Raw genomic sequence first — 15,621 nt, forward strand, 5'->3', positions numbered from 1 at the left:
GGAAAGATTATTCCCTGACCCCTTGCAAAGGCAATCAAGATGACCTCCTTTATTCACAAGATTGCAGCAGTTTACAATGGCATGAGGCTGATGTTCGGTTGTCGCATACCACAGAATGTTCACTCTAAATAAAGCAACAAGTTGTTTGGTGTGTTGCCTAAGTGACACCCCCCCCCCCCCCGACCTGGAAAATAAATAATAGGGGGCTGTTCTCACTGCAGACTGTTTTCCCATACCCCTGCTGTAGTCTGATTTCCCATACCCCTCTTGTCGACCACATTCCCATAGTCCTGCTGTAGACTGCGTTCCCATACCACTGTGTGTGGGTCATTTGAAATGGTTTCTCCACAGATGACTTGTCATTATTTCATCCCATTCCACATTTAGATGCTCTTTGACTTCCGCTATGGTCTTTCCGTGGCCCCTTCAGTGTGAAATAAAACTAGACTGTGACCATGTGTGACTCCGTGAGCCTGAAGTGAGACCCTATACTGTGACCATGACCGCTTGAGCGTGAAATGAAACTCTTTATTGTGACCATGTCTGACTCCTTGAGCATGTAATGAGATGATACTGTGACCGTATCTGACTCCTTGACTGTGAAGTGGAACTCTATACTGTGACTGTGTCCGGCTCTGATTTAAGGATACCCCCAAACACCACCACCAGCCCTATGAACTATAAGCTCCCAAAGAGAGCAGATAGGGGTACCTGCCCAAACCGTCTCCCAGTAAACCCACTTTAATCCCATTTTGGATGTTGAGATACCTTTATGTGTGATATCTTTATCCAAAAGTAACTTTCAGGTTTTAAGGTCAGTTTGATAGCATATTTTATCTGATGTGACCCTGTAAGTTGATTTTAGTTTTCAGTTTCTACGTTCTACGTCCCACATTTAGCTGTACTTCAGTTCTGACCAGAGACTTCAAACCCTACAGATGGCCTTCATTGTGGTAGTTCAGCAACACTCTACACAAGTCTCCATTGTGCACGAATGCTGTTTGGCTCTTTCGTCCAGTGATTAGTAAGACTGCTCTCTTGTTGCACAATTCTTATGGTACAATATAACAGAAGCTTTTGCAATTCAGTATTGCTCAGTGATTTATTTCTTACTGGTCTGAGCTACTGGACTTTAAAACCCACACTGTTTGTCATTGTAGTCATCAGCCACTAGCTATTAAATAACAGTGTTTTTTCCTGTTAGATACATGACTTCCAGATCAAGCATGCATTTGCGTTACACAAGCTGCTTCTTACACTGGCCAAATGACTCAGCGGCAGCTGCTCTTGAGATCTGGGCAAAGCACTTTTTCTCCCAAATATGTGCATGAAAGGAAAGATGAACACATGTTCTAGAACATTCAGGGACATTGATCTGTCTTTGAGAAAACATTAAGGAAAGTCATGGTTTTGTATCCAAAGTCTCTCCTGCTCCATCTGATCTGTGTTTTCAGCTGAAAACTGATTCATCTGATCTGTGTTTTCAGAGTGTGAACCTGCTTTGCTGGGAAAAGAACCAGATGAAGAGGAAACTCATGAAATTCAGTTTTAAGGTTAATAGCACTCAACAAAGAGGAGTAAATGTTAAAAACATTCAGTTGTAGTCTAAATGATGATCCCCATTATCGCAAAAATACCTGCCAAAGCCATGAAACGCCATGACTCAACAGACCAAACTTTGTGATCGGATATCTTCTGTTGTAATGGGCTTTGTTGAATAATACTTAGGTACTTTTCAATGGCAGTGAGAGCTCCAAAGCAGCCATTGAAAAGTACGTTGTAAAAGTACTTTGTAAATTGGTGCAGGTTTTAGTTTCCAACTCTGTAAGCAATCCTGCCTTGAAAAAAATGGTTGTGAAAATGCTCTAGATGCTCTCCAGATCTTTGATGCCGTATCAGAGCAGGTAGAAGTTTGTCTGTGTGTGATTCCGCTGCAAACGTGATTTCTTTGTGGTTAATTCTTCAGTTAGGTATTATATTCAGTGTACCCTCACATTGTTTATGTTTCTTTGTATGTGTTTACCAGATGTCTGTGTATTTGTCTGCTTCTGTCTGTGCTTGCATTTTTGCATGTCTGCACGTGTTGGCTTGTGCTGCATATTACCAGATTTCCAATATTCCATTTTCCATTACCAGATTTCTCCAATATTTCACCCCCGGTGTTCTGTGTGTGTTCGAGTGTGTGCGTGTCTGCATACAGAGATCATTTTGGGAGTGATGCCCTGCTCTGGAGCAGTTCCAGCTGTCAGTGTGTTTAACGGCTCTGAGAGGTCTGTGGAGGAGCTAGTGCTTGTATTTACCTTTTTAAGACAAACCATGCTCAGCACAGGAGCTGGTAACACTAGATCAGTCCTAGCCTATATCCCCCAGGCTGTGAATTGGTTTCCCTGACTTAAGTGCACATTTCAGCCATGTGAAAGCCTCAGGGGGGCCCAATGACCACGCAGAAGAGCCACCCCAGAATGCACGTGTCATCAGCCTGCGTGCGTCACTGTCTTAGAGGTGTGTCCTCCCTCTAACTATGTGTCATCTATGAGCAAATGCAAGGGCTATAACTTTACCTTCAAAACCCGAATAGAATAGAATTTTGCCATAATACACTATTATCTCTATCAGTTGGCTAACTGTATACTAGTGAAAAGGAGAGTTAGGCCTCAAATACTCTGTAATGTGCAGAGGTGCTGTTTGCTGTCAGACTTGTGAGCCAATTAAAACACTTTGCTCGCTAGTTTAGACCATTATGGTTGGTTCAGATCAGCGAGTAGATCCACCCATTTTGGAGCTCATGAACGGTCACTCGCGCAGTGCTACTGCAAAGCATCAAACACTGCTCTTAGATATGGCTGTCACTGCTCCAAAGCTCTGTCTAAGCACAGACCTGCCTGGACTCCAGGATCATAACGGGAAAGAACCATGCTGAAAGCACTGTGCTGCAAGCTCGCGTGGGGAGAAGAGGGGCAGATTATCACGTGCGGCCAGGTCTCGGATGCACGCCGCTGGGGATTATCCCCGGCTCTCCCACCCCAGCAGCGCGGTGACTCACAGCGAGGTCTGACTCAGGATAAAAGCAGCTCTCCGCCGCCGCAGCCAGGAATAACAGATGTGAACCAGGACTTTTCCCATGCTGTGACGTGGGATTTTGCGTTTCCTTGGTTTCGTCAGTGCAGTTGCAGTTGAGTGATAGGGGGTTGACAGTTCCTGAATCCCGAAATGGGCGGGGCTGGTTTGTTATCAGCAGTTCCCTCACTTGAACTCGTCGTGATGTTTTTATCTGTGGAGAGTGTTTTGATTGGTTCACACCAGCTTGTTGATTGACAGGACATGGTAGCTCCACCTATGACAGGTTTCGCCCTGAATCAGAGAAGTGCCTCTGACTGCTTCACCCTCAGACTGATTGGCGCAGGTCCACAGCCTGGCTACTGTTTATTGACTGAAGAGCAGAGCAAAACGCACCATATCTCGCAGGCGTCGACTTTCACCACAGCACATAGCTGCAGCCATCTCAGTTTCTTTTCCTGACTGGTCGTAATCCATCTTCGTTTTTATTGTTTTCAACGTGCTCTTCATGCGGTGCAATCACAGCTCTCTTAATGTTCTCAGTTATGAGAAGCAAGGGTTAAATTGTTTCAGATGAGGCAGTAACTAATGGAATCCATTTGCTGATTGTTCCAGTGGAGCATAGTTCTGCTCGCACTGTGCCACTCTGGACCAGCGCTCAGCCACCTGCGCTACTGGATTTCATCATGTTTTCATCCTGTAAAATATTTCATGTCTAACCCTATTTAATCAGGGATTTATGGTGATTGCTTCCATATGAAATTCATTTCCACGCTCTTCGGATGAGATTAGGCTCTTGGTTGGAGTTTCCCCTCCATGTTTCTGCAGCTGTTTCCTACCGCTGTGGTGAACAGTAAACACGTTTTTGGGCTCTTTACGGTGTGCGCTGTTCTCCGAGGAGGCTTGGATTGGACGTCGGAATGGAACAGACCCTTTCTCTCTCTCAGCCCTCAGGATTCAGTACAACAACGCAACAGCTGCGTGGAAGACCTCACTACCAACATGGTCAGTAATCCTGTGAACAACCCATGAACAGGGTGTAAATGACCCCGTGAACTCTCAGACAGGGTGTATGCAAACCCATGAACACCAAAACAGGGGAGTAAATGACCCCATAAAACACAAAACAGTGTGTAAGCAACCCTGTGAACAGCCAAACAGGATGTAAGAGACCCTGTAAATACCAAAACAGGGCGTAAGCAACCCTGTGAACACCCAAACAGGACGTAAACAACCCTGTGAACACCCAAACAGGGCGTAAACAACCCTGTGAACACCCAAAGACAGTGTTTGTCCCTGCTCCACTCCCCTCATCTCACATCCTCCCTAATACCGGCTCTAGGGCTTTTCCTGTGCATGGGTTGCCGCCCCTACCCCCGCCGCCGCAGTGACAGAAGAGGAAGGTGACAGGAGACAGCTCAGTCTTTCCACAATAATGCAGCAGGGAGGGGGGGTTTGGGGGGGGGGGGGGGCATGGCTCTGGGAAAGGATGGGAGCCTGCAGCTGCTGGAATAAATCTTCATCTAGAAGGAATGGTGCCCTTCCCTCCCTCTCTCCCTCCCTCCCCCCTCTCCTGTCCTCCTACAGCATCGTGCAGACCTTCTCGCTCCGAGAGGGGTGTGCATGGAGAAGGTCTGTCCACACTGAGGTTATAGAGTAGCCTGGGTGACTAACGGACATGAGGGGTGGGGGTCAGTGGCTACCACTTGGAAGCTGTTCCTGTAGCAGTAGAAAGGAATGTTAACATGGGTGAGGACTATCTGGAGCAGCCACAGCACTGCTCTACGTCTGTGTTGTGCAGCCCAGTGTAGTAATGCAGTGCATTGATTGCTGTGCACTGGTCACATGCCTGTGTACTTCCTTCGTAACTTGCTGCAGCTGTTCCCTAAAGCTGCTGCACAAGTTTAAATACTTTGTTTTCTAACCAGACAGAGGTGCTGAAACCAAAAATAAAATTCATTGTGTGTGACCTGCAATATTCCCTCACCTTCTGAGGTAAAGTTATGCTTTGTGGTGGAAGGAAGGCAACTAAAGTGACCCTGAAAGTGTTTGCTGTTTGGGCTCTGCCTGGGCACAAGCATGCAATGTGTAATGTACGTTTGCCTTGCTTGCTGTCTCTCACGCACATATACATAGACCTAACAGGAAATGCACTCATTAAATGACGCACTGTCTGTGTGGCAATATGAAACATTCTGAAGGACTGCAGCTGACTGAGCCGAGCGTCCTCTCCTCTCTCCCCCTGAAGGGTCCGGTCTCTCAGCCACCTCACAGCTGACGGCAGCGTAACACAGATACCAGACGCCACAGATAACTGGCATAAAGAAATGTAACCCCTCCGGATCTAATGTGGCGAAGCTCAGATATGCACGCGAGTAGCCTTTGTGGCGTCATCTGTTTTTGATCACGAGGCGAAGCCTGGCTTGGCACGGCCGCAGGAGCACCTTGCCATCCCGCAGCCGCGCCCCCAGGACACGCCAAAAGGCTGCCACTTTGTAGCGGACGCAGGTCCAAAGCCGTTACATTCGCTCTCTTTGTCCCTGATTAAAATTCCGGCGGGGTGACATAATGCAGAGGGGCGGGGTCGTGAGAACAGTAACTTGTTAACTTCGGGGAGTCGGGTGACACGGGGAACGACCCAGCGCTCCCAAGGACAGTGGGGAAGGAGGCGGACGGGAGGGGGGCCCTCCTGGACCTGAGGTCACGGTAATGAGCTGCGGAGCTTTTCGGAGAGTTCACCTCCGCTCTTTAATCAACAGCACATGGGCCAGGTCTGCCAGAAAACAAGGGACAAGTCAGGCCTCTTCCTCCCCACTAAATTCACACCCTCCCGGGTGAGAAATTTTTCACCTGAAGCGGTCAGCGCTGACCTTACCTGAGTGCCTCTCAGCTGCACTCGCATATCTACCCCCAGCCCTCCTCTCTAAGGGCCTGGAGAAATGCAGGGACATACAGGGATGAGAGCAGTTTGTCTTGGTTTATGCTTTTTCTTTTTGCGTCTGTACATCTGCTGAAGCAATACTCATCATTCAAAGGCAACTTCTCAGGGTTCACGGTCATTCACGTTTTTCATCAAGGTCCAGATTAAAAGAGGGAAAAACAGTCATTTGCAGATTTATGTCTTCCTGCAGTATTTCATGCAGGTGGGGTAGCAGTGTGGTAGTGTGGCGGTGTTCTGCTGCAGTTATCTGAACTTCCGCCCTGAGTGTGTGGCTGCTTGCACAGAAACAAAGAGCAAAGCAACAACTGAACTGAAACAAAGTAGTATAAGCACTGTAAAGGGCTACCAGCGCTTCCTGGGAGGTGAGAAAGACGGAGGTAACAAACAGCAGCTACTTGCAGCTAATATGAAAAGGGATTTCAACGTTGCAGTGGGAAAAGGCCACTCTTTGTGCCGTTTAGAGTCTGCATGTGTTGGTGCTTCAGCCCCACATCACAGCTGCTTCCAGGGTCACCCCCCAGGTTGTGGCATGGGGCTGAGTGTCAGAAATCACTTCTTGTTGCTCAGTCCATGAGGAGGAATACCTCTGTGTTTCTCAGAGGGCAGGTCTTTTTCAGGTGTGATGTGGTGTACCAGTGTAGTAATGGGAGTCTGAGCTTGACTGTCGTTGTTTCTAATTCTCAGTTAGCTTTCAATACCTCAGTGAGATATTGGAAAGAGTGCTTAAAGTACAAGGGCAAACATCAGCCTCACACCCTGAATTCCATGAACTTGAATGACCCATCTGTATCAGTAGCTTGGGTTGGTGGCCCCTTGGCAGGCCTGTTGTTGTTCTGCGTGGACAGTAGCTCTGAGCTTACAGTGTTGTTTCATTTTGACCTGAAGGTGCACACAGTGGAAAAACCTTGCCCTCTTCTCATTGTAAAGAAACCCTGCTGATAGGTGAACAGGTATCTGTTTTTCCAGGTAGACCAGGCTGCTCATGGGAGCTCTGGAGGAGGCACGGCTGTTTAAACTTCCACAGAGGGCTTCAGGCTGTTTAAATCACTCCAGATTTCTTTTGTTTCTAGGTGCACATTCTTCTTTCCTCTGACAGATGTTTTCTCCCAGCCTCCCACACAGACACGGTCGCTGGCAGCGTGTGAAGTTTCCCCTCCTGCACGGCCTGCTGTAGTCACGTTGAAGTAGGAGCGCTTCGTATGCATCTGCGTCGGGCTCTTTTCGCCATCCGTGCTTTTTTGGACGAACCGCCTGTTTGCGCTTCAGCCTTTCGCGGAGCACCGCTCAAACCAAAAGTAGGTCAGCCAGGGTGGCCGTGCTGGGAGCAGGCCAGTTTCCTCCCAGACAGGGAAAAGGGAATGGGGCCGTCCTCAGAGGCATTGCGCCACACCCCACCGGGACCACTGTCCCTGCACTCTGACCCCCAAAATGGAGCAGGGCCATTACACATGTTAACATGCCAACAAGACAGAGAAAGACTCTCTGGTTTCACCAGAAGAGTGCAGCGGAGGCAAAAATGAGGCAGATGAAGGATACACAGATGACCTGAGCACTTCATGATTGTGGAGTGTTCTAGGAAAACGCTCTGTTTTGTTTGTAAGAGATAAACTGTTGTGTCTTCCCAGGCTCTCGCATCTCCGTTTTCTTTCTGGCTGTGGCATCCTTGTGCGGTCCATTCCTGTTTGCTTACACAGACAGGAAAAATAAGATAAACATCCATCCACCCCCTTTCCCCCCCATCACCACTCTCATCAATTTTATAACCAAGACCATCCCCCCACCCTCGTCCATTGCATCTCTTGTGAAGCTGTTCAGTTACAATGTCACTTGGCTTTGCGCAAATCATAAAACCGCAGCTGGGATAATTGAGGCTGCAGTTAACCTCTTCAGACTGCATCCAGCGGTTTGGAAGGGGATCAGGTTTACCCGTGAGGGTTCCTGCAGGTGCGGGCCATTCGTCTCCACCTGTCAGATGGGCTTAAGAGGCAGGATTTAGCCATCAGTGCCTGTCAGGAGAAAGTTTCCTTGTGCTCTGTGAACCAGAAACAGGTCACACACCACAGCAATCTCTGTAATGGCTTCATTTCTGCATAGTGTAATTATTTATTGATTTGATTCTGTTTTGTTTTGCTTTCCCCCCTTTTGTAAATTATCATTCTGTTTTGAAGCCCAGATTGATAACAAAACCCTCCAACATGGTGTCCCAGCCCAGGCAGCATTTGTGAGTGTGAGAAGGGCTTCCGATTATTTCAGGAAAGAGTGGTGTGATGGGACCACAGCTTTGAGCCTAGAGTCGTGAGTCACGGCCTCTGCTGGAGTCATATGACACATGGAGACCTGCATATCCATTCTCCCATCCTTCAAACAGAAGGGTTTCCCCCACAGCAAGCAGAGTGCCTTTACCTGACAGGTCCCATTTACTGTGAATGTTAGAATGGCTTCTGAAGTTTCCAAACTGCCCCAAACCAAAATAACTTCCTAAGAGCTTTTCTATTGACCGTGACTGCTGTTGCGCATGGGGCAGGGAAAGTTACGCAGTCTGGCACCTCAGCCGCAGTAGGATGTGGAGGACCCGCCAAATCAGGCACGACTTCATGAGAGAGAGCTGACTGGAGGAGATGCTAACATCAGAGCAAGAGGCTGTACCCTCACCCATGTTTCTGAATGCCTCTTTGGTGGGAAATGGATATTTAGTTAAACCTCTTTGTTCTTTTGTGGGTTTTTGTTGAGCACAATGTCATTTAATGTATTATGAAGTCCTTGGATGTCTGGTAAAGAGGAATGCAATCCACCACAGAGATGTTTCCTTAAAAGTGAGTGGTGGGGAGCACATCTGGAGAGAGTCATAGACAGAGGGGCTTGGGTCCAGCGCCTTTGACTGGAAAAAAAGACAGAAGGTGCCATCTAGTGGTCGTAGAAAAGTACAGCCCTGAATCTGAACGTGCTGTAGTCCAGGCATTAAACCGGCTTTTTGTTTACTGAACAAAAAGACAGAGACAGTACAGTGATTCTTTGTTTACAGTATAAGTCTGTCACAGTAAACTAACATTGTGATGTTTGAATGTTTTGATGTTTTTTGGCACATTGTTTCACAGTGCTGAGCAGTTTATACAAAACTACTGATGACAAGGTCCTTATACAAGTTGTAGTGCCATGAATGTCCAATAGGTGGCATTATGTTTCATTACATTGTATTTTATTGCATTATATTACTGACCAGAAACTATGACTTTCCTGTTTATACCCACTAAATGTTTTTAATAACCAAACTGTTTGTAAATTCCATTATTATACTGTTACAGGCTGGTTTGCTCAGTCATGGGGCTGCAGTTTCCCTTCAAAAAGGGAATGAACTCAAAGTTGTGTGAGCAGTGTTTGTGAATGTTAAGCATGTGTTCAGTTTATTCAGCACCAGGTGAGTCTGCATATGGAAACATCCATGTCCTTATAGTTTAATGTATCATCACCACCATATGAATATGATTATGCATTTGTTAAATATAGGATTAAGTATGACTTGTGAGAACAATGACGGCCATGCTGTAGCAGAGCAGTGCTGATGAGTCTTGTCTGGTGCTGTTTGGGTTACAGGGTCAGCCAGGACCCCTTGGCCCACAGGGCCCTTTGGGTCCCCCGGGGCAAGCAGGGGAGGCGGGTGTTCCTGGCCCCAAAGGAGAGAAGGGAGATCAGGGGCGGGGCGGCGTCATCGGACCCAAGGGCGCAGTGGTGAGTGGGGTCGGCAGGCGTCCTTCCTATGAGAAGCATGAGTCCAGCGGGGGATGGGTTTGACTTTTCTCTCCCTCCACAGGGAATGACGGGCGTACCGGGGTTCACTGGAGCGGATGGGATTCCGGTGAGTGGTTCCGGTGGATTGAGGTTTACAGCACTCGCAGGTACTCTGTAGTATTGATTTGGTCCAATATGGCCGTTATTTCAGTTAAGGGAGTCTGGGTCTAGTCCTTTGCTTATAATTTAGTTTTGAATAATCATTCTGAAGCTCTGTGATTTTGTACCTGGGTATAAAGTAATTAGCAATAATTTTTTAACTTATGATGCTGGAATGTGAATTACGCCATCATAAGACTAGTCCTGGTGCAAAACATGTGTGTGGGTGGGACTTGACATCAGTGTCCATTATGTAGAACAGAAATTCTGATGCATGGTACATTTACATTTTTTCTTTTAGCAGATGCTTTTATCCAAAGCAACTTACATAGGCTACAGTTCTTTACAATGTTATCCATTTATACAGCTGGATATTTACTGAGGCAATTGTGGGTTAAGTACCTTGCCCAAAGGTACAACAGCAGTGTCCCAAAGGGGCTCGAACCGGCAACCTTTCGGTTACAAGTCCTGCTCCTTAACCACTATGTTACACTGCCGCCCCTAGCGCATATGTTCATTAGCGTGTTCACTAACTTTCACGATCATCCCACATGTTCCCTGGGAAGGTTTATTTTTTGTCATGTTTGCAGTGCATATTTACATTTACATTTATTCATTTAGCAGAGGCTTTTATCCAAAGCGACTTACATAGGTTACAGTTCTTTACAATGTTATCCATTTATACAGCTGGATATTTACTGAGGCAACTGTGGGTTAAGTACCTTGCCCAAGGGTACAGCAGCAGTGTCCCAGTGGGGATCGAACCGGCAACCTTTCGGTTACGAGTCCTGCTCCTTAACCACTATGCTACACTGCCGCCCACTGATCAATGCATATGTGCATTGATCAGTGCTTTCCACAATTCCAGTGGGTATGATGCGATGACGCAGTTTGATGATGTCACTGCAGGGCCACCCAGGACAAGCAGGGCCTCGTGGGAAACCGGGCGCAGATGGATGCAATGGAACACAGGGAGACGCAGGGTTACCAGGGCAGTCAGGCTACCCCGGCCCGCCGGGCTTCCCAGTATGTAAAAACCACGTCAATGACCCTGTCATGGTCAACACGTGGAGCGGATTGGGCACGTGATGTTCCTCTCTCCCTCTCTCACTCTCACAGGGTCCGAATGGCAGGAAGGGCGAGAAGGGCGATTCTCTGGAGCTCAGTGTGTTCATGGAGCGATTTCGGGTAGGAGGATAGGGAAGATCACATCAAGGTCATCTGTAGCGTGTATGTTAAAGCTGATGAGGCAGTAAGACTTCCAGCATGGTAGAGGGCACCACACGCAGGGCTCTCTGGGAGTTAGTGGGCCTGTGTAAACACAATGAACTGAGGATTTGTTGGCTCTTCTCTCTTCCAGGGAGAACCAGGTGACAGAGGCTTTCCGGGGTTTGCTGTGAGTTTCCCTTGAGCTTCTCTCTTTTTTGTTTTTACAGCATAACTCTTTAGTGTGGATTCTAATACTACATACTCATTCTACCTCTTTCTCCTCCCCCTTCCCCCCACCCAACACTCCCAGGGCCCTCGGGGTAATCCAGGTTGGATGGGCAACAGCGGTGCGGCTGGTCCACAGGTGAGTGTCTATGAAGTCCACCCCCCACACATTACACTTTCCACCCAAAACCTGGGATAGTAATACCTTTCTAAAGTTTTTCTCTCAGAATCATCAATGCTTTTTCACCCTCAGGGTCCCCGTGGACCTCCAGGCCCCAAAGGACAAAAGGTAAGACTTCACCTCTCCCATCCTGTGCTGTGTTTCTAAATAAGTAGCAGTAGCCCTAGCAATGGTGAGCACTGCCCTCCCTACTGATGTTCATAATGGTCGATATGCGCTGCCTCAGTGTTCCTGAGATAAGCAGGCATGATTTCAAACTCATAAACCTGAGTGTTTTCAGCCAAGATGTGCTCCTCTGGGTGCCAGTTATGGGGGCTGGCTTATACTAGATAGATATGTGATTGTTAGACATGGTTTGTGAATATGTTTTTTAGGTCTTCAGGTGAGTGAGCTAAAGTGAGCAAACTAGGTGCACATGAGTGGCTTTTATGTGTATTCCTTGGCGAGTAGAAGCATCGTTGATCTAAATGAGCTTGTAAGAGTCAGGAGAAAACATTATGAAACAGGAAATTAATGTCTCTCAAGGGCTTCGTTCAGGTTCTGTCAGAAGTGGTGCTCGGCTGTGGCAGAGATGGCTTCAATTTGTGCTCAGATTTGGTTTGACTAACACTGATCTTTTTTTTTCCATCCTCAGGGCACCATGACCGTAATTCTAAAGGGAGTCAAAGGAGATCCGGTAAGCTTCAACAGTCACAACTAGTTCTGCCGCTACAGTCGTGTGAGAGAGGTTTTGTCACCGCTGCTCTGTCTGTCACCACAGGGGGATGCAGGAGAGCCAGGCCCCCCCGGCAACACCACCTATCCCCACACCTCTCCCCAGTCAGGGCTACCCGTGAGTCCACCTCCGTCACCAACCACCAAGTTGGGGGGAAACATACGTTTGTGTGACAGAACCTCAAAAGAGGCTTGACCACTTCTGTGTAAATTGCATATACAGTGATGTAATGCTCAGCTCATTGTAAATGCCTCCTGGTTGTTGCTGAAAAAGCTGCAGCTCTTAAAGTGTATTTTAGCTGTGGCTTTTATAGTTGAATGGTGAGGGTCTGCTAAGAGGTGCTGACTTTGCTTCTCCTTGTATTTACAGGGCAATAAAGGTGAAAAGGGTTTAAAAGGCGAACGTGGAGATTTGGTAAGTGAATGCCATATGTACCCAAGCCCCTGTGAAATAAGAGAATGTCAATGGAAAAGTTAGTAGGTATACCTGTACACCTGCTTGTTGATGCAAATATCTAATCAGTCAATCATCTGGCAGCAACTCAATGCATAAAATCACAAAGACATAGTCAAGAAGTTTAGTTGCTGTCTCAGAAACTGCTGATCTCCTGGGATTTTCACGCACAAAAGTCTCGAGTGTATAGAGAATGGTTCAAAAAACAAAAAACATCCAGCGAGTGGCAGTTCTGTGGGCGAAAACACCTTGTTAATGACAGAGGTCAGAGGAGAATGGCTAGACTGGTCCAAGCTGACAGGAAGGCAACAGTAACCCAAATAACCACACATTACAACAGTGCTATGCGAAAAGCATTTCTGAACATACAACATGTCGAACATTGAGGTGGCTGGGCTACAGCAGCAGAAAACCCCTCCGGTTACCACTCCTGTCAGCTAAGAACAGGAAACTGAGGCTACAGTGGGCACAGGCTTCCCAAAACCAGACGTTAGACGACTGGAAAAACATTGCCTGGTCTGACGAATCTAGATTTCTGCTGCGACATGCACATGGTGGGGTCAGAATCCATGGATCCATCCTACCTTGTGTTAACAGTTCAGGCTGGAGGTGGTGGTGTAATGGTGTGAAGAACATTATCTTGGCACACATTAGGCACCTTAATACCAATTGAGCCTCCTTTAAATGCCACAGCCTACCTGAGAATTGTTGCTGACCACGTGCATCCCTTTATGACCATGGTCTACCCATCTTCTAATGGCTACTTCCAGCAGGATAATGCGCAATGGGACAAAGCACATGTCATCTCAAACTGGTTCCAGGAACATGACAATGAGTTCAGTGTACTCCAATGGCCTCCACAGTCACCAGATCTCAATCCAATAGAACACCTTTGGGATGTGGTGGAACGGGACATTCGCAGCATGAATGTGCAGCCAAAAAATCTGCAGCAACTGCTTGATGCTATCATGTCAGCATAGAATAGGATCTCTAAGAAATGTTTCCAGCACCTTGTTGAATCCATATCATGAAGAATTCAGGCCATTCTGGGGGCAAAGGGGGGTCCTACCCAGCATTAGAGAGGTGTACCTAACAAAGTGGTCACTGAGTGTTTACTGCCATTAGCAGTACAGAATTATAGTGCACCACACAGCATTACCCTGTCCTCAGTAAATCAAATGGGCTCCCGATTATTAAGGAGGTGTTTTGTGGCAGTGAACGTTTTTGCCTTTGCTATTTGAACTCTTTTGCCTTTTTGTTCTAGGCTGATAACAAAGGAGAAGATGGTGTGGCGGGGTTTCCAGGGATACGGGTATGTAAAATTGTTCCGTTTGACTGTGTATTTTTTCTTTTCCTTTGGGGAGAGAGGGTTATTTTAATGTTTTGGTTTTTTCCCTAAATATAAATTTGACTCGAACCACATTTTCTTCCAGGGAAGTCCAGGATTGGATGGGCAGCCAGGAGAGAGGGTACGTATGTTTTGGCCAGTGGCTGCAGGTGTTGAACTGTGCTGCACAGAATGTCAGCTGTTTCCATTCAGCCTCTTCCCCTTTCAAGTCAGTCAGTGTTTGTACTGTGCCAGGTCTGCATCTGCCACTGTTAGCCCTGATAACCCAGGAGGGAAATACAGAGCGTACTGACACTGCACAGTGCGAACAGCAGCTATCTTTGATACAGAAAGAGCAGTGATGGTACTGGACGTCTGTAACGTAGAGGGACTTTAAGTGCTAACAGCTCAGTGTCTCTCCTCTCTTTGCAGGGGGATATAGGTGAACCAGGAGCCCAAGGATTGGATGGACTGAAGGTTTCTTTTAATGCTTGTTCATTCTTATGTTTCTTATTGAAACACTCATACTACCCCCAATAGCATCGTCATCTAAACAAAATTAACAATAATAATATGAAATTGCTGGAGTTATAAAAAATATAGCTACAGAGTAGCCTGCATTTCACAAGTCACAAATCACTTTATAAAGAAAGCATGAAGTGGAAGAAATAAGATCCTGAAAAAAATGTCAAAAGGTAATGCGAAGGTCAAAAACCAATGAGAGAGTTTCTTGCAAGTTCAACTATTATTGCTTAGCAAGGTTTAGGCAAATATTCAAGAATTCCATTTGCACTGAAAACTCAGAAGCTCAGGTATAGAACTAATTCATACAATTGCCATGTACCTGACCTGGTTTCAGCATTCTTTTTCAGCATTGAAAATGTATCAATTATGAATGTCAGTCGTGTTCCCACAAGACTTTGAAACAATAACCTGTACACGCCTCACCCTTTTTGAACACACCAGTGAAGAACTGGTTCATCTGAAGGGGTGTGGCTTTATGTCCATGTGTCTGATGTCACATTGGTTGTATTGATAAATTTATTGCCACACTAATATACAAGTACTGTGAGGGTCTAGCATATCTTCATGTGGGAGCGGTTGTGCTTTAGTATTGTTCCTGCACTTTTATTAGATGCACTTTACTGCTCCAGTTGTCTGGAAAGGAGTGTCTGTTAAATGATTTAAGCAAATGTAAATGAATGATGTATTTTTCCAGGGTGAGAGGGGAGACCCAGGAGAGGTGCTATCCATCGGAGGCCGGTTTAATGGTATGTTAGAAGAAGGAATGACTGAAGGGATGAACGAGTGAATGATAACTTGCTGGATTGGTGGATTGTTGCAGTAATAAATGAATAAATTAAGCAAATGTAAAACATGTAACTCTTCACATTGCCAGTGCAAATCATTCTGCCTGCTGACATTTTCAGTTTTACTGTATGATAAAAACATGTTCTGAGCATTAATGTAGACTGTGTGTGAACGTTCAGTGGGGCCTGCGGGTCCTCCTGGAGAGCCTGGACCCCAGGGAGAGAGGGGGGATCAGGGGGACAAGGGCCTCCCAGGACCCCCAGGACTTCCAGCACAGCCCAGCAGTCAGCAGAGTGGTAAGACCCTCAGAGCTCGTA

At 46.7% G+C, this 15,621-nt stretch overlaps 1 protein-coding gene across 2 annotated transcripts in view; it reads left to right on the plus strand.

Moving 5' to 3' along the window:
* Positions 1–15,621, plus strand: part of LOC118785933 (collagen alpha-2(IV) chain-like) — a 68,353-nt gene that overhangs the window by 35,977 nt on the left and 16,755 nt on the right. For both annotated transcript variants that reach the window (XM_036540882.1, XM_036540883.1), the window contains exons 5-19: positions 9,590–9,724; positions 9,807–9,851; positions 10,793–10,909; positions 11,003–11,071; positions 11,244–11,279; positions 11,403–11,456; positions 11,571–11,606; positions 12,133–12,174; positions 12,259–12,330; positions 12,583–12,627; positions 13,931–13,978; positions 14,100–14,135; positions 14,426–14,470; positions 15,213–15,264; positions 15,484–15,600. In XM_036540882.1, the coding sequence (XP_036396775.1) occupies positions 9,590–9,724; positions 9,807–9,851; positions 10,793–10,909; positions 11,003–11,071; positions 11,244–11,279; positions 11,403–11,456; positions 11,571–11,606; positions 12,133–12,174; positions 12,259–12,330; positions 12,583–12,627; positions 13,931–13,978; positions 14,100–14,135; positions 14,426–14,470; positions 15,213–15,264; positions 15,484–15,600 (949 nt within the window). The remainder of the gene's footprint in view (positions 1–9,589; positions 9,725–9,806; positions 9,852–10,792; positions 10,910–11,002; positions 11,072–11,243; positions 11,280–11,402; positions 11,457–11,570; positions 11,607–12,132; positions 12,175–12,258; positions 12,331–12,582; positions 12,628–13,930; positions 13,979–14,099; positions 14,136–14,425; positions 14,471–15,212; positions 15,265–15,483; positions 15,601–15,621) is intronic.

The sequence above is a fragment of the Megalops cyprinoides genome, chromosome 11 (genome assembly GCF_013368585.1).
Source record: "Megalops cyprinoides isolate fMegCyp1 chromosome 11, fMegCyp1.pri, whole genome shotgun sequence".
Lineage (NCBI taxonomy): Eukaryota > Metazoa > Chordata > Actinopteri > Elopiformes > Megalopidae > Megalops > Megalops cyprinoides.